Source organism: Strix uralensis, chromosome 3 (genome assembly GCF_047716275.1).
Source record: "Strix uralensis isolate ZFMK-TIS-50842 chromosome 3, bStrUra1, whole genome shotgun sequence".
Classification (NCBI taxonomy): Eukaryota; Metazoa; Chordata; class Aves; order Strigiformes; family Strigidae; genus Strix; species Strix uralensis.
The window spans coordinates 87,572,318-87,597,287 of NC_133974.1; the positions used below are offsets into that span (position 1 = coordinate 87,572,318).

General features: G+C 37.3%; 1 protein-coding gene across 5 annotated transcripts in view; it reads right to left on the bottom strand.

Moving 5' to 3' along the window:
* RGS7 (regulator of G protein signaling 7) overlaps positions 1-24,970 on the bottom strand; it is a 248,123-nt gene that overhangs the window by 104,193 nt on the left and 118,960 nt on the right. For all 5 annotated transcript variants that reach the window (XM_074863227.1, XM_074863228.1, XM_074863229.1 and 2 more), the window contains exon 3: positions 24,269-24,365. In XM_074863227.1, coding sequence (XP_074719328.1) covers positions 24,269-24,365 — 97 coding nt within the window. The remainder of the gene's footprint in view (positions 1-24,268; positions 24,366-24,970) is intronic.

Sequence of the window (24,970 nt, forward strand, 5' to 3'; positions counted from 1 at the left end):
ATGATGGCAGTAGTCAGATCACTTCCCACAGCTTGATAGACTGGGAACACAGCCACTCTGCTCTTCAAAATACAGGGGAAAGGGAGTAATGGTAATATGACCGATAAGAGTTCTTCTTGGTGCAAAAGAGAATGGATATAGGCCACCTAGGAGGGAAGATTTAAGTAGATTATCCCCTTCCAATTTCTGCTTCACTTTGCATGAGGCAGGTCTATACTTGGAAACTAAGTATACCCTAGGCTGTTTTAGTCCTCCTTTCTGTTATGTTAGTTCTATTTGACCCTGCATAGAAATGAGCTCCTGTCAAATACCAATAGACAAATAAATGCCATAGCACTGTTTTCAACAAATAATGCCCAACGGATGGGAATACAGGCTCTCGCTTATGCATAACCTCCTTTGTTTCTTCATACCTGCCATGTCGCTGCCTCTGCTGCTGCCAAACTGGCACTGTTGATCTGTTCCACAGGCTCAGTGGAGCACACTGCTGTGGATGGCATGGCATTCACAGAAACAATTTGCAACGGTATGAATCCTCTTCAGTAAAGTTTTTGGACTAGAAAATGCTTCCACTTGTCTGCTTTGTGCCTCCTGAGAGCTTGCCAGCCTCTAGCAGTGGGTCCATCCTTAGCCTGCCTGACCCTGCTCGCACGGTGTAGCTTCCCTTGCTGTATGGCACTGGAAAATACGGTAGTTTAAGGTCCAGCGTTCCTTCCATACACTCACAGGAAAGCAGTATCTCAGGGGATCAGGATCTTTTTTGCTGGCTACATTAACAGCTAGTAAAACATGCTGCTCAAATGAGAGATGATAGTCTATTTGTCATGCAGCACACAAACACAGCAGCAATTCAAACAAGACAGGAAGAGTCAGAAGACTTTGTTCATCTCAAATTCACTAGCTCTCATCTTTTATCGATTTTGCAAAGAGTATGTCTTTGACCATCGCTATTTCTGGAACACAGACATTCCATGGGTTTAAGTAATTGCTGTTAGAATGTATTTATATGTTTCTGATTTATTTAATAGAAAGTGATTGTTTATTAATTTAGGTGAGTATATTAAAAAGATCTATAGATTCAACTTTAAAACTTTGATTTCCATATTTCTTATGTAACAAGGCTTCCCTCCCAAGTTACACTTCTAGAAATGACTGTCACTCAAGGAAAGAAAGCAACAAGATACCATCATTGTCAATACACCTTTAAATTTCAGTAATTTTTCCTTCTTGCATGTTTAAAATCACCATTTAGCTTTCCTTATGAGAGATGTACTTGCTAGTTAGTGTTTTCTTCTTTTTAGCAAGTGAGCTAACAAAGATAGACAACTTCTTTATCAAAGGAGAACACGTGTGCACTGAGAAAATAGAGGAAAATTACAGCTCTGAGCACAGGTTCTTAAGATGAAGCACCCACAAGTAACTCTTGCTACATATAAAGCAAATACATACATGTAAACCTTTAGTGCTGCCTAAATTTGCTGTACTCTAATCTTAGTAAGGATGATGATCACCAAGCCAAACATATCGGGGAAAGCAGAAGATCTGGCAGAGGCAGAAGCTACTCCGCAGTTTGGTGTTGCAGAGATCATTCAGTAATTTTAGTATGGAAGCATCTTATACTAATTGCTATTCAAACACATTGGAACAGCGAGTCCCTCTGCTACAGGCCCTACAATCAGCATTTCTGATGTGACAATTTAAATGGATAATGAAGATTCTTTGTGTTGATCATATTCTGTGGTTGCTCAATACAGCCCCCGACTTCTCTGGTATGCTCTGAGCTTCCCCAGACAAAAGTGCATCCTCAAAAGGATGCTTCACAAATCACAACAGAACTCACAAGACACCAGAGTTTCTACCTTGCAGCAAATTCCGAGGGTCTCAAACTTCATTTTGTTGTGAAGTGGAGCCCCAACACCAAACATCAAACCTGTGCACAAACTGAAAAATTCCAAAATATTTTCCTTTAATGCTATCAAAATGTTTAATTCAACAGGGGCAAGGCCTTTTTTTAGTATAAAACAAATATAATGTCTCATCTTCATCTTTCTGACTCATAAGACAGCTTCTAAGAGAAGTATAATAATAAAACAATAAAACCAAAATGCAGTATTTCAGTACTTCCAGTTAACGACAACGTCAAAAAAACTCTCATGAAACAGTGTGGCTGTGAAAACATTTCCCAGCAGAAAACTGATTTGCCACGTAGTCTCAGAAAGACTCTTAATGGATAATTCTTCTAAATTAAGCAGACGTAGAAGGCTTCAACAGAACTAAGATGGATGTGCTTCATTATGCTATGATAGTCTCATCTCTTTGACAAGACCAGAGGACAGTGCCATAGGATCTGCTACACTGAGCACTCAGGGAAAGTCAATTGACAATTTTAGACATAAGAGACAAAATAAAAAGAGAAGAAAGGGCAATCTCATCTGCCTTTTTCTCTTAAGGTGTTACCTTGTCAATAATTAACTCTATCAGAATGAGTCAAAATTTGTATTCTACTGTATATCTTTAATAACATGCTGCTTCCATTTTAAGCTAAACTAAATTCAAAGATATTCTTATCATGCAATATAAACACTACAACTATAACAGTGTTAGGTCTGCTTAGCTCATATCATGCCTCTCTATTGATGATGAGTCATCTCTCCTCCTACCATGTAGTAAAGAAAACTGATGAGCCTTGGAAAACTAACACTTTTTGCAATTTTATAGAGCAAATACCATTTGGAAATGTATTTGTAAAAATCACAACACCTGTATCTACTATATCGGTTTCCAGACATTGAGTTATATACAGTGAGGATGAAAACACTTGGGAACTCTAGAATTTAGTTTCTAAAAGATATTCTCATTGAAACTAAAAGTAAGTTTGAACTTAGTATTTTGGCAGTTTTGACTCATGTCCTTTTAAGCTTTAATTTCAGATATATTTTTCATTCTGGTGCTATGCTTAAAAGTAATTTCTAGTTATTGACTGCGAAATCAAAGGGAATATTTTAAAACCATTCCCTATCCTATTTGCAATGGGAATATCCAACGTAACTCCACTATGGTCACTAAAAACGTTTCAAATATTTCTAATCAACAGTTTCAGGAAGTGGTTGACCAAAATACTGAAATGTGTCTCAAATTCTTCTCAACTATGACACATGCTGAGACTTACAGCAAACAAATTGTGATTCAAAGTTGTTAAAGAAAATTAAAGTCTATTTTTTTATTCTTTCTAAGATCAGTATGCATGCAAAATTGTACTGAAACCATAAACACCTAGAGGTATTTTACTTCAAACATAGAAAACGCTTCACTATACAGTACTCTACATTTTTATCCTTGATTGCATCTTTGCTACTCCTGACAGGTGAAATATATGCACAAAAACAAGGCTTCAGCTCTTCATATTGTTCAGGAAGATGCCCTGAATATCTCCCAAGCAGCTTCCTGAGCTATGCAATCTGAAGCAGCCATGCTCTAAAATGGACATCATCACAACTCTCACTATTTATAAAGAAGCAGCATTCAGGCTACTTTGACATGAAACACATTTGCTTTACCAGAGGCATTAGAAACATGATGATATTCCTTCCCTTCATCAAAAAGACCTCCTTTCTTTGAGGTACAATTGCTGCCTTCACAAGGAAACCTAGACAATGCTTGTAACTGAAGTCATGTATGTAAAAACCAGAAGAACTATCTAGCAGCTGTGCTGCCTCCTCCCTGCATGCAGGGAAGCTGAGAGGGGACAGACAGGTTGCTGGGGCATCGGGCAAGGAGTGTCTTAGATGCCAGTTAGGTGACTGTGCTGAAAACACAGCAAAAAGAAAGAAAAGTGGGTAGGACACTTAAAACAAGTAAGACAACAGGATACTGAAGGACTTACTGTTGTCTTGGTTTTGACTGGTGCAGTCACCTGCTCCAAACCTAGTTATCTATATTTGGTCCAAGGGATGTAATTTGTCAGAAGAATTAGCACTGATCAAAAAATCCTTTCGGCAAGGGAAACAGGCAACGATATTCAGTTTGTCCCAGAAGATGCACCGTTTAAAGTGTGTATCTCCTAAGACATAAAACTTATGAAGTGTCCAGCAAAGAATTACAGGGAATAATTTATTTGATTTACAATTTGCACAACAATATGTGAAAGAACTTTAGCAATGTTAACTCCCCTAGTACTATCCTGATAAAGACATGGTTCACTTTATAGATATGGGAGGGGTGACCAGAGGGGCCAAATGGATAGCTTGCTGCCACAAAGAGGGAATGGCCAAGTCAATGATGAAAACCCAAGAGACTTAACTCCAAGCTGCAATTATGAGCCCTAGGTTACACTAATATGCCTTAGACAACACTAGAAAGACTGAAGGTGATTTTCTTTTTTCTTTTCTTTTATCTTTTTTTTTTTTTTTTATTTCGGTGCATTTACAAGAGGAGCACTATATTCAAAATATTAAACAAATGTTATTAAAGACTGATAGGCAAATTTTCATGTCACTTCAAATGGGCAAGGTTTAGTTTTAACATTGATTTTTAGAGTGTGAATTAGCTATCACAAGTAGTTCTTTTATAATGAATCAGCCTCACTCTGTTTATTTATAAAAGCCATGCAAGATACAGGAAACGTGTAGATAAAGGTCAGTGTTTAACATGCTGAATTCAGGCAGGGCTTCCAAGCATATCAGGCTTGTTGATTTTATTTCATATGAAAACTCTTCATATTGTTTGCATTGGTGGTTGGGCATAAGATAAATGTTTTTTAGGCTTCGTTAATCTTAGCATTCTATTTGGTTTTAATCCATAACATTTAATCCTATGTCTTCCTTAAAGGAAAGAGATTTTAAGACATTTGTTAGGCTGTCTTCCTTTTAAACAGGAGCTTGAAAGCATTTGCAATTAAATTTGTCCATTCGCGCTGCAAAGCATGAAACAATGATATTTCTCATTACAGCCTAAATATATTATATCCCTTTTTGCTGACTGCCATTATCTAATAGGGCAATTTAAAAGACATTTTTGTTAAATATTGTTTACCTACCCTTCTAGAGCTAACGTGTTGCAAATGAATACATATTCATATTATATAGCATTCATTTAAAGTTGTGCTCTCCCATTACTTGTTTTCTTCTTATAAATTTAGTACTTTATTGTTAATAGGTGCTGTCTTAAATGCTTCAGCTAAGGACTGTTTGTAACTGCCTCGTGTAGCTAATTCTTTATTATTTTCTCTATGCAGGTTGCCATTTTATTAAACCCAGTAAGGCTCTCCAAAGGTTTTGGTATTGCAAGATAGCACACTTCCTAAGTAACAATGCCCTTGAGCTATATATTATCTCACACTAACACGTTTTCTTGTGTCTTACTGCTTAATTGTATCGCTCTTTTTTAAAATGTACATTTCTGGGTTTGTTTTCTTAAGGTAGTATTTTGAGTAGAAACCATTTTACTTATTTTGATTCAAAACAGAGCCTGTGTTGATGAAATAGAACTGTTTGGTTTGTACTCACTAGTCCTCATTTTCTACAGTCATTTTTAAATATGCTGATGTCAAATACTGTACTAATCCATAAAAATTTGATTCTACTTTGTGCAAAAGTTACTGTCATTACACAGTTTTGCTGGGTTTTTCTTTTTATGGTGTTACTGAAGCAGATGAGGGGGAATATAAAGCGAACACGAGTGATTAACACAGCTTAATTTCAGGCTTTCTCTCTCTTTTTGTTTTGCTATAACCATATATTACTCTAAGTATCTGCCAGATACAAAGGTCATGAGAAAAACATAGCATGTATATAATACTGATCACTCTTTCCTTGTACTTGTTACTACATCCTTTCCATTTCTCAAAGTGCTAAATACACTCAGTCTGCTGTATTATACAGAAGTGGTTTGCAAAAAAAAGGCTTATTTTGCAGTTATGTATGGACATTAAAGGACAATTTGTGTCCTTCAGTGATAGGCTTGACACTACACCCTCAACTGGAAACTGAGAGAAGAACTTTGCAGATAAAGAGAAAAGACCTTTGGAAACCCAAGGCGAAACCCCAGATCCTAGTGGGTGCACCCACATTTTGTTAGATTCCAGACACAATTAACAAAGCCTCTAACACAGCCCCAGAGAGAGTCTGTCTTTGATATGAGAGCACACAGTGCCGTGCTAGATGAGAGTAGTTTGGGGCTACCAAGCTTTACACTTCAGTAGGTGGCAGCTCCATGAAGTACCTGACCCGATGACAAGGATGGGTGGCTTTTTTCTTGATTTACTCTGACCTTGTTGGGTGCTGTCTCATTTGTCATCAGTTAATAGTTTCATACTGTTTACCCATAATCATAAAAACTAGATTTGTTTTTAATAGCTGCTGAGACATATACTTCATATATCAGTGCTGAAGTATATATTTAGTGCAATGATTTAGTTAGATTCTGAGTGAAGAAAAATCTAGTTAAATATGCATGGATTTCACTAAAGTTTTTCTTCCTGTAAAAGATATTGAAGTAATTTTTTTATGTATACAAATATTTAAAATCAATCTATTCCTTCTATTAGTACTATAATTGCAGAGTTCATTTCACAGAAGAAAAATCGAGTATTAGAAATAGTAGAAATAGACCAGAAAAAAAAAAAAAAAAAAAGTACTTTTGATTTAAGACAGAAGTTGTTATTTAGGATTTCTCTGTTTCTGCTTCTTTTTTTCCAAGTCAATACTAATCATAGATGAAAAGCATATTTTATTTTTTAAATTATGTCAGCAAGAACAACTTTTTCCTTCCCAAAATGATAGAAAAGGGAGTTCCAACAAGGTTTCTAATACTGATCCAAATCTTTATTAGATCTGAGACACGGGGCTATAATTTCCTTTTTATTTGACAGATATGTTGATTTGAGAAGAGTTTCAGCTGACTGAGGACATCTACTGCAAATATCATAAGTAATATATTTCATTTTTCTTTTTGTTGCATATTCTGCCTGTTTATATGCTTGCTGTAGCTAATGGAAAACTTAAGAACTCTTGCTTGTGATTTGTGCAGTCTCCCTTTTTCTTTCTGGTTTGGTTTTTTTTTGTTTGTTTGGTTGGGTTTTTTTTTAAATTAAATGTCCTGTTTGGATAGCTTGTTATAAAAAACAGCATTAAAATTTAGTGATTCCCTTGCTAAACTGCAATTTACATTTCAATTTTTAAAATAAATCATTATCTGTATCTGTACCTGGTGTCTTGTACAGAAGATTGTAAGTTATCATTTATGAAATGATATTTTATTTACTCTTCTTATTCTTAGCCATCTCTCACTACATCTACCTGGACATCAGGAGTCCATTTTGGAGTACACATAGTACAGACAGTTTCTATCTTGGCTTGACTAGTAATAAACTGAGCATAGAGCCTCCGCAAATATTGATGTCTAAGTTTGATGATGTGAACTGAATAGCCAGGCTCTAGAGGTATGCCAGAAGAACATTCCACAAACACTGAATTATAGATTTTTATCTCATCTTTTATAGCAAAGGATCCAAGAACATTTGACACAAACCCCTTAAACTGGGGGCCACTTCTCAGAACAGTTATTATTTGATTTAAAATAGATGTATCATATATAGGACTAAATTGCTATTTCAGTCTCTCACTGCAATATTTATTTTGCTTTCTGTTCTGCTTTAAAAAATAAAATTGGAAGGAAATTTCCATTTCCAAATTTTTCAGCTATCAAGTAGTAACTTTTATTTTCAGCCGAAATTAATTAGAATATTACATTTAAAACACAAATACAAATGTAAATGGATAACAGTATACATGTGTTGGATTCTTTTCCAAATCAATTTAAGGAGATAGGTCATTCTTACAATCTAGTAAGATTACCACAGAGAATGAAGACAATGTCTAGACACACACCTCATTCTGGATAACCATAGTTCAAATAACCTTATTAGAACATTGAAGCCCTTCAAAACTCACATCACTGAGAAGTTAAGACACACTTTCCATACAAAATTCTGCTTCTTCCACAAAAAGTCATCACTCATTACACATTAAATAATTTGTGTTCTTTGAGGAAGACTTTTGCTATTTTCTGATCCCTAAATTAATAATTACTGTTACCAAATACATGCAATGCCTTTGATCAAAAAGCGAGTATCTTCAAGCAGTTTGGAGTCTTTAAACTAGTAGTGCCTGGTAATGCTTTTCTTTCTCTCATTAAAAAGTCTCAATTCTGCCTTCCATCTTCCCAGCTCACTTTCTGTTCAGGAATATGTTGCAATTCTTCCCTGTAACTGAGAGCTCACAAGTCACTTTTGCTTTTCTAAAATATAGGTGGTCCTCTGTTTCTCAGCTGGGATTTTCCAGTTATCATGCTGGCTTAAATATACTACTCTATCAATTTATCTTGGCTCTACTAAAATATATTTTCAAAAGGTATTTGATGTTCATTTAATTCTCAGTTTTAATATTTATCTAAAAATGATATACCTCTAGCCTGCTACGATGTGTTTCATAGCTCATCAGCTGCCCTATAAGGTTTTCTTCTGTGTAATATACGATTCCATTTTAATATAGCTGTTTCTGTATAAAGTTCTTCAGATGCTTTTTTAAATTTTACTTCTATTTTACATGCCATCATTAATGATTAGAAATAACAGGCTTAAGCATCATCAAAAAAAGTGTAGTTATATCAGACTAAATCCACAACCAATTAAGTGACTGGTTGGATTAAACATGACACATCATCTCTCAGAATAAAAGGAGGAGAGTTTTGCTAGCTGAAACTAATTTACAGAACTCATTTAACCCATCCACTTGTTCTCTTTTCTTTTCTTTTCCTTTTAAACATGAAGAAATGCATTTTTAAGACGTAGAGAAAAAAAGTGAGACAAGCTGCATCCTACTACTTACTTTCAGCAACCATCCTAAAAGAGTGAATTGCTACTACGACCAATTTTCCAAGCATTTTCTGGTACAACAGACTCAATTACTGGCCTTCAAATGGTCCAGAGTTTGGGGACGTCATGCCTGCCAGAAGATTCCATGTAAGCATGACACAAAATCAAGATTAGCCTCCTAAATCCTGCTTGAACAACATGATGTTCTTTGTAATGCAACCATATTTTCTATCTACTTCAGTCCAGGGCAACCAACCCATAGCACAAACAGAGCAACTGGGGTCCACCTGCAAATGCTGACCATTGTAACTATGTCTGTGGCTTGTCATTTTAGAACTCATGATAAATTTTTTAGATGATACATCAACAGTCTGAAAAGATGTAGGTAACATGCAAGGCCTAAGTATTTCTGTAAAACTGTATTTGACCCCAGGCACAAAACCAAAAGATGAGTCACTCCAGCTCCACCTTTCATTAAGACAGAATTCTGATTTGTTCTATTTAATAGATGCCTTTGTAAGTATGAAAAGATTTGATAAAATTGTTTAAAAACACCTACTTCTAGAATTCAGATAGTAGAAACACAAAAATACTACTACTCAGAAAACAAGTGAATAGAGAAGAAGGATAGAAGTTTTTTCTCTGAAGAGTAGGGAAGCAAGGAGAAGTCAACTTGAAATGATTCCTGATGAAAGCAATTACAAAAATTAGGAGAGGATAAAGGGGTAGGAAGAAAAGCACAAGGTGGAATTTACGTAAACAACCCATTAACAGGCAGGTTTGGCCCAGTGCCTTTTCTGTATTCATAAAATATTCTCTGTTCTACAAATAAAGCAGTTCAGGCAACAACTGGGCATTTTACTATATATTTATTTTGTTTAAGATCTGCAAGCCTTTCCTTCCATAATAAGTACAAAACTTACAAGAAGATAGTCTTGACAAAAAGGTAAAGAGTCTACAGAGGTCTATAGGTCTATAAAGTATTTCCACATTATAGCTATCTCAGAGTTGATTATAAAAGCTTAAAGAGCAAAAATTCTGGCATCAAACACATGTGGCGCTGATATCCATGAGACCCCCACATGCACATAGTAATTTGGTGCTTGATTCTGAAGAGAAAGAAAAAACCATCAACCACCTTCTCATTATTTTCCACAAGCCAGTTACATATTCAGAACCTGTTAGAAAGCTATGCAGCAGTTTTAAATGGCTAACTCCCATGCAATTTGTGACAATTTAATGCATAAAAAGAATATTTGTATGCATTGATGGCTAAATTGAGATCCAAACAGGTATACTGAAATACCTGAAATGCATATACCTTGTTGGTGTTTGTATATTAAAACTACGTATATAGCTGTTGCAGTAGAAAAGGTTAGAGACCCTTCTTTTGGTCTGAAAAAAAAAAAAAAACAAAAAAACAAAAAACCAAAAAACCCACAAGCTATTTTAAGAACAGCTTTTTTATTTTCAAAGCAGTTTGTCAAAATCCTTCAAAGGTAAATATTTCAGGAAGAGTTGAGATGGTTGGATGGTTGGATACCCCATGTCTGGTGTTTTCCATATGACATAATGGAACCAAATTCTCAGCAACAACTCAAAGCCTTCATAAACTTTACATTATGTTTAACACTCAATAAATAGCCATCAGTCCTACTTGCCTGCTCCTACACTCAAGCAATACCAAGCCTTATAATAAAAACTATTATCCTACAAAATGTGTGTATGGGGAGGTTAATACTAATTTCCTTTTCCTCTTTTTTTTTTTTTTTTTTAAATTATTCTCAGTGTTTATCAGTTAGTGACTCCACTACCCAATTCTTGGCAACATCTATGTTCTCCTTCCTGCCATTAAGGGAGGACTTTGTAAGTAATTTCTTTGTGTCATCTACCTGGATTCATGAAGAGTTCTGGGTTTCTACTCTGTTCCCAACACACCAAACTCACCAGCCTGAACCTTCTGACTTTCCGGCACCTGCTGCAACAGCTCTGCCCGTCTCCTACTGTGGTATCCCTGCTTGCTTCTGTGGAGCAGCGCAAGGAATCAGCATGTACTCCAGTGATCTTCCCTAACAGGGGAAACAAGTAAACCAAGAGCACCCCCATCGAGACCTTCCATCCCTATGGCAAAAAGACAGCTGCTGTGTGGGAAGCAAAAGGGCCAAGTACGCTGCAGGAATGCTGGGCTTTGTGCCTTCAAAGCTGCCAATATCCTCTGGCCTCAGGGACTGCTGAATCTGTGGGGCTGGGATCATGGAAAACAGAGTAACTTCTGCCAGCTTACATGCTTGTTTTGCAACATCAAGGCTCACCCTCCAACCACAAAGGCTGGAAAGCAGATTTTTAAACAATAAACTCATTTTCTAACCTTTATCGTGAAGCTCAGGAGCATCCTGTAATAGGCTCTGCCAAATGCATGCAGTGGTGTAACACTCATCACACATTTGAGCACTCCTATGTCCTGTTAACAAATTATTCTTGATCCTATTATTCCATTTAAAAATATTTTGATAATTTATGAAACTGAATTAGTATCTATGGTCCATTTATTTGCATAGTGATTGATTGCCAGTCACAGTAAGCTACATGAACTACCTTTACTTCCTCTGTGGGTGACTTTCTAATTTAATGTATCTTACTTTTTGTCAGGAACACAGCTGGCAGGAAATAATAGAACTTCTTAAGAACTTTTTCAATGTCAAAGAGGTGGGTTTTTTGGAAAACGTGTTTGTTGCAACTAAAAATCTTTTAACAGTCTTAAGCGTATCGTTTTCAATGTTTTCCAAAAATAAACTTTCTATTTTTCATTCTTCTATGGAATATTATTTATTTTATTTTTTCTTTAATTATAGCTGACAGTTTTGGTTCATAGAAAGCTAAGTCAGGAGGAAAATGTTTTTAGTATTTCAAATTCTAGTGGCATAACACATCTTGCCACCTCTGGAAAAGGCAAGAATCCTTAATAACTTTTTTGTTGGTTTTCAGATAGCTAGCTCTCAACATGCAGTAACAACCAAGAAATGACAACTCAGATCTTGCTTCTCTTACCAGCACAAATACCCAGTATCATTGACAAATACAAATTTCATGCATGCAGATACAATACACAGATAAAATGGACTTCTCAGTCTGTGTCATGATCAATCACTACAATAAACAAGTCCAAGCTGAAACAGACATTCAGATAGGCCCATACGAGGCAACTTCAGGAGGGAAGTTCCAGACAATCCAGATGCACACTAGCTCCTAGTAAAGCAAAGTTAGACTGAGTGCAGCTTATCTGCAGTGAGGCGGGAGTCACCAAATAACATCCCACTAACACAGAAAATCCTGATGTTATGGTGACATTTGCTATTACAAAGTGTACATACACTGCTTGATAATAGCACCATGCACAACTAATCTGTGGGTAGCTTCAGTAGCAACAGAAATACAAACAATTACAATCATTAGCATTTATTCCTTGCTGTCCTCTTGCAAAGACAATTCTGCAGTCTTCTGATGCAACTGTAATGACAGTCTTTCCACCTGCCCCAGAGGAGGAAAAGGATATTGGGGCAGGAGTTAGCTGGACTCATTGAGAGAGCTTTAAACTAGATTTGAAGGGGGAAGGGGGCAAAACATCAGCCCATCTGAAGTGCATGTATATCAATGCACAGAGCATGGGTAACAAACAGGAGGAGCTTGAAGCCATGATGAAACAGGAAAATTATGATGTAGTGGCTATTACAGAAACATGGTGGGATGTCTTCCATGACTGGAGTGCACCAGTTGATGGCTACAAGCTCTTTAGGAGGGATAGACAAGGAAGGAGAGGTGGTGGGGTGGCACTGGATGTTAGGGACTATTATGATTGCGTCGAACACAAGTATAGTGAAGACAGGGTGGAGTGTCTTTACGTTAGAATCAGGGGGAAGGCCAACAGGGCAGATGTTGTAGTAGGAGTCTACTATAGGCCACCCAACCAGGACAGAGAGGTGGATGAAATATTCTATAGGCACTTTAGGAGAAATCTCATGATCGCTTGCCCTTGTTCTTGTGGGAGACTTTAACTTCCCAGACATCTACTCGAAATACAACACAGCAGAGCAGGACCAGTCCTGAAGATTCCTGGAATGTGTGGGAGATAACTTCCTGACACAGCTGGTGAGTGAACCAGCCAGAGAAGGTGCCCTGCTGGACCTCCTCTTTGTGAACAGAGAAGGACTGGTGGATGATGTGGCGGTTGGAGGCCGACTAGGGCACAGCAATCATGAAATAATAGAGTTCTCTATTCTTAGAGAGGCCAGGAGAGGGCTAAGCAGAACTGACATCCTGGACTTCCAAAGGGCTGACTTTGTCTTGTTTGGGCACCTGCTTGACAGGATCTCTTGGGAGATGATCCTGAAGGGTATAGGGGTTCAGAAAGGCTCGGCACTCTTTAAGAAGAAAGTCTTAATGGCACAGGAGCAGGCTGTCCCCAGGTGCTGTAAGATAAGCCGGTGCCAGAGAAGACCACCCTGGCTAAACAGGGAGCTTTGGCTACAACTCAGGGAGAAAAGGAGAGTTTACAGCTTTTGGAAGAAGGGGCTAGCGACTCACAATGATTACAAAGATTCTGTGAGGCTATGCAGGGCGGAAATCAGCTAGAAATTAATCTGGCTTCAGCAATCAAGGACAACAAGAAATGTTTCTATAAGTATGTCAACAGCAAAAGAAAGACCAGGGAGAGCCTCCATCCCCTGCTAGATGCAGTAGAAAACATGGTAACAAGTGATGAGGAAAAGGCTGAGGTGCTTAATGTCTTCTTTGCCTCAGTCTTTAATAACAAGACTAGTTGTAATGAGGGAATCCAGCCTCCTCAGCCAGAAGACAGAGACTGGGAGAACACCGCCCCCCCCCCCCCCCCCCAATCCAGGAGGAGATAGTCAGTGACCTACTGCATCACATAGACACACACAAGTCGATGGGACCAGATGGGATACACACGAGAGTGCTGAAGGAGCTGGCTGGGGTGTTCACCAAGCCACTTTCCATCATTTACCAGCAGTCCTGGATGACCGGGGAGGTCCCGACAGATTGGAAATTGGCCAATGTGACGCCCATCTATAAGAAGAGTCGGAAGGATGATCCAGGAAATTACAGGCCTGTCAGCTTGACTTCGGTGCCCGGGAAGCTGATGGAGCAGCTCATCCTGAGTACCATCACACAACACATGCGGGACAACCAGATGATCAGGCCCAGTCAGCATGGGTTTATGAAAGGCAGGTCCTGCTTGACAAACCTGATCTCCTTCTATGACAGGGCGACCTGCTTATTGGATGAGGGAAAGGCTGTGGATGTTGTCTACCTTGACTTTAGTAAGGCCTTTGACACCGTTTCCCACAGCATTCTCCTGGCAAAACAGGCTGCTCGAGGCTTGGATGGGCACACGCTTTGCTGGGTAAAAAACTGGCTGCTGTGGTGAAAATGATTTGTGGTGAATGGAATTAAATCTGGTTGGCGGCCGATCACGAGTGGTGTCCCCCAGGGCTCGGTTTTGGGGCCACTCCTGTTTAACATCTTTATTGATGATCTGGATGAGGGGATCGAGTGCACCCTCAGTAAGTCTGCAGATGACACCAAGTTGGGTGGGAGTGTTGATCTGCTCGAGGGTAGGGAGGCTCTGCAGAGAGACCTGGACAGGCTGGAGCGATGGGCTCAGGCCAACTGTAGGAGTTTCAATAAGGCCAAATGCCGGGTGCTGCACTTGGGCCACAACAACCCCCAGCAGCGCTACAGGCTTGGGGAGGAGTGGCTGGAGAGCTGCCAGTCAGAGAGGGACCTGGGGGTGTTGATTGACAGCCGGCTGAACAGGAGCCAGCAGTGTGCCCAGGTGGCCAAGAAGACCAATGGTATCCTGGCAGGGACAGGGAAGTGATCTTGCCCCTGTACTCGGCACTGGTGAGGCCGCACCTCGATTACTGTGTTTGGTTTTGGGCCCCTCACTACAAAAAGGACATTGAATTACTCGAGCGTGTCCAAAGAAGGGCAACGAAGCTGGTGAAGGGTCTGGAGCACATGTCGTACGATGAGCGGCTGAGGGAACTGGGGTTGTTTAGTCTGGAGAAGAGGAGGCTGAGGGGAGACCTCATCGCCCTCTACAACTACCTGAAAGGAAGCTGCAGAGAGGTGGGGATGAGTCTCTTTAATGAAGTAACAAGTGATAGGACAAGAGGGAATGGCCTCAAGTTGAGCCAGGGAAGGTTTATACTGGATATTAGGAAGCATTTCTTTACAGAACGGGTTGTTAGGCGTTGGAATGGGCTGCCCAGGGAGGTGGTGGAGTCCCCATCCCTGGAGGTGTTTAAGAGTCGGGTTGACATAGCGCTGAGGGATATGGTGTAGTTGAGAATGGTCAGTGTTAGGTTAATGGTTGGACTAGGTGATCTTCAAGGTCTTTTCCAACCTAGATGATTCTGTGATTCTGTGACAGTCTTTTTCCTCATAGCTGGAACCAACATAATTAGGAGCTAAATCATGTCACCTTGTAAAGCCTGCTAACTTGATTTCTTGCTTAAGAAGCATATTCTCCATCTCATTATTTTAATTAATTTGATTATTTTAACTGCTGGCCAACTATATTTATCCAGCTGTAAAAATGGTAGATTGAAATCTGCAAATATAACACTACTTTCTCTTTGCATGTAGTTCATTTAAATATTTCAAATCACTTAAAAATGGTAGATTTAAAGACAATAACATACAATTTCATGTACTAAAACAGTAAAACTGAACCAGAAAGAAATTACGTTGCTTGAAAAGTCTCAAAATGAGTCAGATATCATTTAAGAGCAGTTAGGTATCATTTAAGGGGACTACTATCCCAGATGCTTTTGTACCATCTTAAAAATAAAAGCAAATGCAAATGTTTACACTGTATTACACCTCACAGAGTACCTCTAAATAATATATTATTTGTATCTGTACCAGCCATACTTATCACATGTCTACGCTGCTTCCTATACGCGTATAATAAATAATCACCAGTCAACCAAAAAAATGCCACCGGAGAACAGCGTACAATGCCACATAAATGAAAAAGTTGGATATTTTTCAATGCATGCTCCACAATGTAATTGTATTAAAATCTATTGTCTCTATTTATAAAACAATTACAGTACCTGCCTAACTACAGCCTTGTACACAGATATTCTCTGTCACTATTCTGTTCTATTCTAATTGACCATATATTGAAAACCCAAACTTACTAGCACGTATTCCCAGCTTTAGGATTACATTATACTCATACAAAATCACACTTACAAATCCTAGTTACTATTGCAAAGTTTTGATTTTTGGCAAGAGAATGGATACTTTTCAAACTCAAGGGTTCTGACCTTAGAGGAACTAGATTGGGTTTCTTTTATTTTTGTCATTAAGTGGATGTTAGTTTCTGGGATGGTTTCCAGAGACTATTTATCAAGCGTATCAGGAAACATATTTCACATGGTGTTAAAACCACTACTAATACTCAACAAGGACTTCATGCTGGGACTTCATTTGTCTTCAGCTATATACTTCCTCTCCCTATTCTTGAAATGAGAAGCAAATTTCCCTCCTGTCTCAGAAATTAGTGACAGCAAACACAGTAGTGACTCTCTCTTCTCAGAAAACACTTCTCTTCTGTGTACCTCGAATTTCTCCATGAAAAAAAATTCCAATGTAGTTTAAACAAACAGCTTTGTTGGCATAGAAGTACCTCATAAACTGATGGAGTCTAGTATACTTTGCTCTGCTTCTTAATTAAAACAATTACATAAAATTGAAGTGCCTGGAAAATTATCACTGATCTTTATTTCTAATTTTTTCTATGCAACATCAACAGTACGTCTTTCTAAGAGATAGCCAGGAAGAAAAACCATTTTCTTAGAATCCATGAATATATTTCTGTACAGTCACTCTTCCTTATACATATTCTAGTCTTGTCTTCCTACAAGGCTTTAATTATGCACGTAACATATTTCAGTGAACCTATGTTATTAAGCACTACTACAGATGCTGCTTGTATCGGCTTAAAAGTTTGGTTTTTTAAGCTGATATATTATGCACTGCCTCCATGGGCAAATATATATGGCACAAATATACATGCTATGTATGTTTGTGCGTGTGTGTTGGAGGGGTTTCTTTTCTCTGTTTTCTATAAGTACTACTCATTGTTGATGATATAAACCACAATAATTAACCAGTGTCATGCCAGAAAACAATGGCAAACTACTTAAAATGAAGCTGTGATAGATCGCAGAATTCCTGCTAATTTCAGGTTGTTGTAAGGCTGATTCAGGGCTCCTTTTTCACCCCATATTTTCCATGAATGCTACATGTCCAGTGTTAAGAGACTGGGTGTTAAGGGTGGCAAACTAAGTAAATTTTTGGCCATAGTGAAGGCAGTAGGTTTTCCCATACTCCTCTTAAAAGTACTTACACTTCAAAGGTGCAACTCCATTTCACTAAAAACACTGACAACACATGAGGAGGCTAGGAAGAAGGTGTAGGAAAGGGAAGAAAGTATTTTCATCACAAAACAACATAGTAGGAAAAGTTAGGAACAAATTTGTATCTATGATCAACAGCCCCAGAGCTATTTCTCTGGAAACATACTGAGCTGTAAGGCCTTACACAGCATTTGGGAAACGGGATCATCTAATTCAAACTGTGCACTTCATGTGAACAAACATCAAATAAGATGAATGTTCCCAGAAATCTCCCATCTCACAACAAGAGAACAATTATTAAGGTTTTTTGCCCATCAATGCATGACTTCTAGACCTATTTCTTTTGCAAATGTCTGTGAAAATAAGTTTTTCATATCTACTTATTTTAAAGGAACTGACATTTATGATGACTGGTTTGCACACAGATTACTTTAAAAGAGTTTTCAATGGGTTTTGAGTATATTTCAGTTTCATAGAACAATTTTGCAAAATTGCCTCAGACTTTTTTCACTTCATTTTCTTCTTTTTACTAATGCTCCCAATGGCAATCACCATTGAATTGAAAGATAAACATATGAATACAATTTTTTGTTGTTGTTTGGTCAGGAGGAAGCAACAACTTTTAAATGAGAACTTGTTGTTCTGTTTAAAATAACCAATGAAAATACTTTCACATTTTGGAAAGCTTTTAATTCTGACAGTGATTTAGTAAAGGTCTGATATTAGCACATGACTTAAAAAGAAAATGGAGAGCATAATCATCTTGGAGTATTAAAGTTATTGGAAAGAGTTCTTAATTTCTTTTATCCACTTCTCATTTCAAGTGAATATGAGAATTCAGCTGTTGCTTGATCCCAGCCCACCACAGCTTGTCACATGGCCATTCTGAGTTTCACAACTGCAACACCGTTGCAGTGAAGCTGTCACTAAGCTGATTTTCCATAAAATATAAAAGTTTTGTAGAGTTTTAAGCAGCTTGAGAGCACCCTTTTCTGGCCATAGTTACAGTCCCAGTGATGTGGCCAAAACAGACAGGTAAACAAACAGAAACAGGAGGTGAAGGTATGCAGACAGCACTCAAATATCCACTTTGGTTTTCTGAAATGGTAAAGCATGCAAAGCACAACTCATTAATCAGTTAATTATTTCACTACATTGAAATGACTGTATGTCCAATCTTATGGTGCCACTTAGTCAATCTCTTCTAGTCATGACTCTAAAAATCATGTGCATGATATCAATAAATAAGAGAACTAGCCTTCTCCTTAAAAATATGCATTCCCAAAAAACCACGAACATTTCAATGCAAATCAGTCACTCTGACAAAGTGATGAATGGAAACAATACACAAGGAGGATTGGTGTTTTAACTTCAAATGAACTATTCATTTAGGGATAGAGGATTATTAACTTTTTATTCTCAAAGTTCTGCTTTGAAAAGTGAAACTGTAAAGATAGCAAGTCCCTGCTAATATTTGCCCTTCTGAACAGGCACAGGAGAGTGAATGAGCCAGCTTCTGTCCTTCACGTAGACAGAGATCTCTTCATCAAAGCATTTTACTAACATTGGAATGCCATTAAGGCAGCGAGCTTGCAGTTTTACCACTGAAGGCTCTGTTTGCAAATAACAAGAGGCTGAGTTGGCATAAAGAAACCAGCAATTATTCTACTATTAAATTATACCCGTAGAAGAATGCAAGAAAAGGGAGATGAAAGAACAGAAGGAACAAGAAGGTAGGAACCTGTCACCAACCCAGCACTGGAAACACTGAGGGGGAAAAAAAGAAAATGGTCCATAAAATTAGAGGCTTGGGAGATGGGAATCCTAGCTTCTCCCACATGCTTAATTTATTCTGGAAAACATATCAAAAATGGAAATTCCAAGATCCTTGTATTTACCTATAATGCAATATTACCTTGCTTCAAAGGTACCAGAAAACTGAGGTGTTACACTTTTGTGGTTTTTTCTGTCAATCCAAGCAGTAGAGCTTTCTCTTTTATCTTGTAATTCAGATAGGTAATCTCCAGCACTGAAGTGGATAAACCTATCAACTCATTTCACATGCAGCACTGAAAAGTCATCAGATGCTAATAACTCATTACTCAGCTGGGAAAGATCAAAACTAATGACAGATGAAATGCTCTCTTTCTTGTTATTAGTCCCCTGAGTCATCCAATTCCCACTGTACCACTCTTTATTTTTTACTGCCTGCCTCTATATAACAAGCAATACTGTTGTTGCAGGTATCTCCTGTGACTCATTCCTTGGGCTTATCCACCTGTAATTTGCGGGTGAGATGAGCTACTATAATGCCGTTTTCCTCTGGGGTTTCTCACTACATCTGACCAGGCTACTGAGACTGACAGTCTGCATTTCACCAGTATTTTTTTATATTTAAACACATAAATTCTCTATTTTTACCAAGCGTACTACTAATAGTGCTTAAATAAAGACTGGTAATTAATGATGTTATGAATACATTTGCCAATCAAACTGCAATATCTCATTATCTTAATTTCCCAGGTAGAAGAGAAATGTGCATTTTCTGAAATCAGAAAAAAGGATGAATAAAAATGGCATATGATGGCAATAATCTTTCTAAAAAATGGGAAAATGCAATGTCTAGGTGGAAAAGGCACAATATCAGCTTCACATATAGGAATAAGTAAAAACTAAAGACTTCACATGGATTATATTTTTCTGGGAAAGCTAAAAGAATCTTTTCACTTTCTCTTTAACTCAGAAGGAGATGATACAAACCAACCTTTCTACTGATCTCCTTCTCCTATTTTTGTTGGTTCAAGCTGTGACTACTTTCCAAAATTATTGAGCCATGCATCAGAAACAGCCAGTAACAACTAGTATGAACATGCTCTCCTTGAATACTTTTTATTCTGTCTCTGCGTGTATTCTTTAATTGAACTTAAATTTCTCATAGTTCTCCCCGCTCCTACAATAAAAACGCTAAACAGCATCCCTCATTCATACTTACACACCACTCAGTACATTCTCCACGGATTTTATTCATCACCAAGCATATGCAAGTACCGTACACTTTAAAGTCCTATAAAGTATCACATTGATATTCTGTAATGACCATAAGACACCACTGTATCACTACATCTGTCTTAATGAAATATCCATGTCATGATTAGCTTATAAAGCTCTCAGTACTAATACTGACCAACCCACTCGCTCACCCCACAAAGATCCCCAAAACAAACCTTCGACTATTGCAGTGCTTTATCTCTAAACTCTGAATGCCTCTTTCTGCTTGAAAGTGAACAGCAAAACTTTGGCATTTACTTGCTGTCTTTCCTTAGCAAAAATAAAAATGATATTTTAGAGCTCCTCCTAATCCCTATGATTCATATGTCAGACTCCCTACATTCATCATTCAAGCAAGTTTTTTTATCCATTTCCAGGTCTAATGGTGAACCATGTTCCAGGCAAATTGCCTTGTTTTTATTCCTAATGCTCTAATCACTGTTAGCAAAGAATGCACATGACAACTTTCATGTAATTATTATTGTTGACTGGCAAGATGTCTATATAAACTATCTTTTTCACTTCTCTAAAACATTTTAAAACCACGGAGACAACAACAGCAAGTCCTTCTTTTGTTCATCAAAATGCATAATCACACAGAGCAAACTCTCCTGCCTATTTTTTTCCCTTGGAGCCTTTAAAGTTTTAAATCAAAGCCACTATATATATCTGATGAATAACATTATTATGACTATGCTGCAGGCATACAGGGGGTCCTGCACTACTGCAGTCTAGTCAGCCATCAACCACTGTTTTAAACACGTGCTTTCTGAAAACTGAGTGACCATTACTGTGGTCATCAGCATTAATCATAGAAAGTGACTTAGATCCACAGACAGGGACAACTAAGATTTTGGCATTAAACAGTCAAATTTCCCAAGAACCACATAGGAAACGACTTCATTGTCATCTTCAAGCCCAGCTTTAGATGCCCAGACTACACTTAAAGCTACTGAGAAAACTGACTCAGTCCCTCCCTCAAGAAACTTTCAGTTCCCCTGATGTATAATCAGTTCAGTTCAGAGATAATTCAGGCTCTGCTAGAGGATACACTTTTAGAACAATATAATTTTTAAAACAGAACCTCTGGCGTGATTTTCACTCTCAATATTATAAAGTGAATGGGCTAAACAGAGTATATTGTTCATAATAAAAATAGATTATTCCATTCTCAAAGACAGGAAGCTATTACTCAAACAATGATGGTTTATGCCATAGCATTGCTTGTGCACTTAAGCAGTCAGGACTAAAGTAATACTACAATTTCCAGTAGAATTTCCATTAACAGTGACCAGCATAGGATCTAAAATATAATCTAGCAAATCTGGTTTCAGCCATTAGTGTACTAGAGTACATAGGTATATTAGTTTGTTTTCTGCAAAGCTATCCATGCAAATTCATATTTGTCGCATCCAGTCTGAGCCTACTTTCAAGTAATACTGTGGGTGAGTCAGCCTAAGGTGAACCATCACTACAAAGACCATCTGCTACAGCACATTGTACGTTCTCTCTGTTCAGAGACCTAATTGTACTTACCCTCACAAACACTAGCTGGATGAGGTAATTCAGCAAGACCCTGTAACGGCGAGGGTCTTTTATAAAAACATTTTTGAAATCATAATAAACATATAGTATACTGCTACAATGGCCCCAGAAGGCAGTGAGCTTGTGTCAGGATGAGTTAGTATAGAATTATGCTGAAAAAGCCATGTGTAGTAGTTATCTGACACAAATTTAAAAAAAAATATATATATATATATATGGCCATGGAGACTGCAACAGTGAATGATGCAGATCTTGGTGTAAAATAAGCTTTGAGTGCAATGAAACCATTAGCCCACCAGACCCAACAAGCTGACTTGTGACTACTCTTTCAACTAGTTTTTCACTTGCTGTTTTTAGAAGCAGCACTATGAAATAAAAGTAAACAAAAATAAAAATACCTCTCTTGGTTTTATAACAACATAATTAAAATGCTAGCCCATAAGACCCTATTCCTACAGACAATTTATGGACATCGTTAATTTTTACAAATTATTTAAAGGACTCTTACCTAAGGTCTTTCCTAAGTGCTTGCAGGAACATGACTTAAGTGTGGTAGACCTATCCCTTTTGCTTCTCCCCCCAAACAAACAATTGCAACGTTCCTGGGACATAATCCTGGACAGAGGGTTGGGTATAATACATGTTTTTATGCATAGACACACATACCACATATATATTTATATGAGCATATAGGCATAAATGTATTTTTTAACTGAAGAGCATCTGCTTTTGATTTGATCATTTTCATATGGATGCTTTTGTGGGCAATAACAGTACTATAAGTTGTTATTATATACATTTTCATGATTATCATCACAATCCTTAGACAACAATACTCCCATGTTTCCTAGCAATCAATAGCTTTTAGTTCAAGCTGAGATTCATTTGCTACATATACATAAACTCCTAGCACATTAAAGGAAACCTGCTATTCTCAACATGAAGGTTTGAAGAGTTCAGCTTCCATCCAGGATAAAGAACTAACAAGGAGATTATTTCAACTAAAATGACAGTTGCGCTGTTCTGGTGGGTAGCAAAAACTTACTGTCCTGGTATTTGAGGGAGAAAATCTGCAAAGGGAAAAAAAGGAATTCTCCTATGGTTTTTTTTCACCCTGCAGTTAATAAAATTAATGCCTCAATACAAAAGGTGTTGTATCAGTGACTGCTATGTACTACTGTATGTATGTTCTAACACAATGTTAAAAACTATGATGTCTGTTCCAGTAAAAGAAACCCTTTTGGTAAATAATGTCTCCTGCTATACAAATAATCATAGTCTTTCTAATCTGAAATCCATAGCACACAAGGTAAGGCAGAGAATAACAATTAATATGGCTTATTTAATAGGATGACATGCTGTACTAATTTATGGGAAACAAACATGTATTTTTCAGAGGCTAGTTTTTGTACAAGTAGTTTCTAAAATCTTAAAGACATTTTGTTCGCTCTTAAGACTCTTTCCTTCTTTGTGCCAGAATTATTCACTAGCAAAAACATTCCAAAGGTTGAAAATTAAAGTACAGAATTCTTCTTGCTGTTCTGGACAGTACAAACTGCTATAAATACTTTCTATGTGAGAATTACCTTTTCCATTACAAAAATTGCAACTGTTACCAGAGTACAGAAAAAGTTCACCAATGGCATCTATGTCAAAGTAACTCCATACTAATTGGTAGCAAAATAAGATATATATCCACATATAAAAATGCATAAATCAACATAAAATTATGTAAACAAATAAATATATTATACTAGTTAATTAACAAATGGACAGATTTTTGTGCATATGACAATACTGCCTTGGATTAGCTATAAAATTTACAGCTGTCTTGGAAATCACCATAGACATCTCAGTCTTAGCTTTCTGGGCACAAGCATCCAGCTACAAAAGCAGATCATAAATGTAATAAATGTCTACAGCCACAATTCAGTATCAGTTGCAGAGTGCAATGATGATTTTCCTTTTGTGCTGCTGCTATGGCAGTTCTTATCTTCGTGTACTGGCCTATACACTAAACTCATACTTGCCATGAAAATGAGGTAAAACCCAGATCTGAAATGCAGAAACTGGAATAAATATTGCCTTCTTCAGATAATTGACTTTTTTTAGTAAATTAAGTATTCCCTTAACTTAACTTACAGGACAAAAACATCTCTGTGTAAGCTCACTCCAATGTGAGAGAAACATAAAAAAATTCTATAATTAAAGTATTGAAAGGTTAGTCAATGTTTCCTCCAGACCAGATGACTGTGAATTCCCCATAGCACTCAGTTAAAAGTGTTTTCAATTTGAGCATCCCCTGACATAAGGTAGAGTGGAAACTTTAAACAGTATGAAATTCACTTACCAGAAAAGACACTGGGGATCTTGGAAAGAAAACTTTTCACTGTACGAATAGGAATCCCATTTTTCTCATCTTGCATGCGGGCTATGACGTCTTCCATCTGAACACAGAGAAAAAAAAAGAAAATAGAGGAAGAATAATGCAAGAATTATTCCCTAAAATAAATTCTCCAAGAAATCCTAGATCAATCCCTCAGATTGGTCCAGTCTTGCTATTTCCTTTTTAATTTATAATTTATATTCTATATAAACAGGCTAAAAAACTGCAAGTAATTTATTTATGGACAACAGTAAAAAAATGTATGTGCTCAAAGTCTCTTGAGAAAGAAATACTGACTCAGAGCAAAGAGATTTAGTTAAGGTAGTTGAAAGTAGTTAAAAGAAGTACTTAAAAACTATTGCTGGCTATAAAATTTCATGTTTTGATTGTATTACTGGTATTGTACCACATATATAAGCAAAATAGACTCATACAGCCTTCTAGGGGACTGATACAACTCTCAAAAAGGCTGTTCAAACAAAAATAGAGCTTTTCAGTTCAAAGCAAAAATTCCTGCTTTTATTTTGAGAAGATGAAAATAAATACAATATGATGCAATTTTACATCCCTGGAGACAGCAGAGCCAGAAACGTAAGAATTTTTGTAGGTAATGGAGTGAGTATAAAAATGTTTAAAATCACTTTGCTGTATTTTTTTAATATTTTT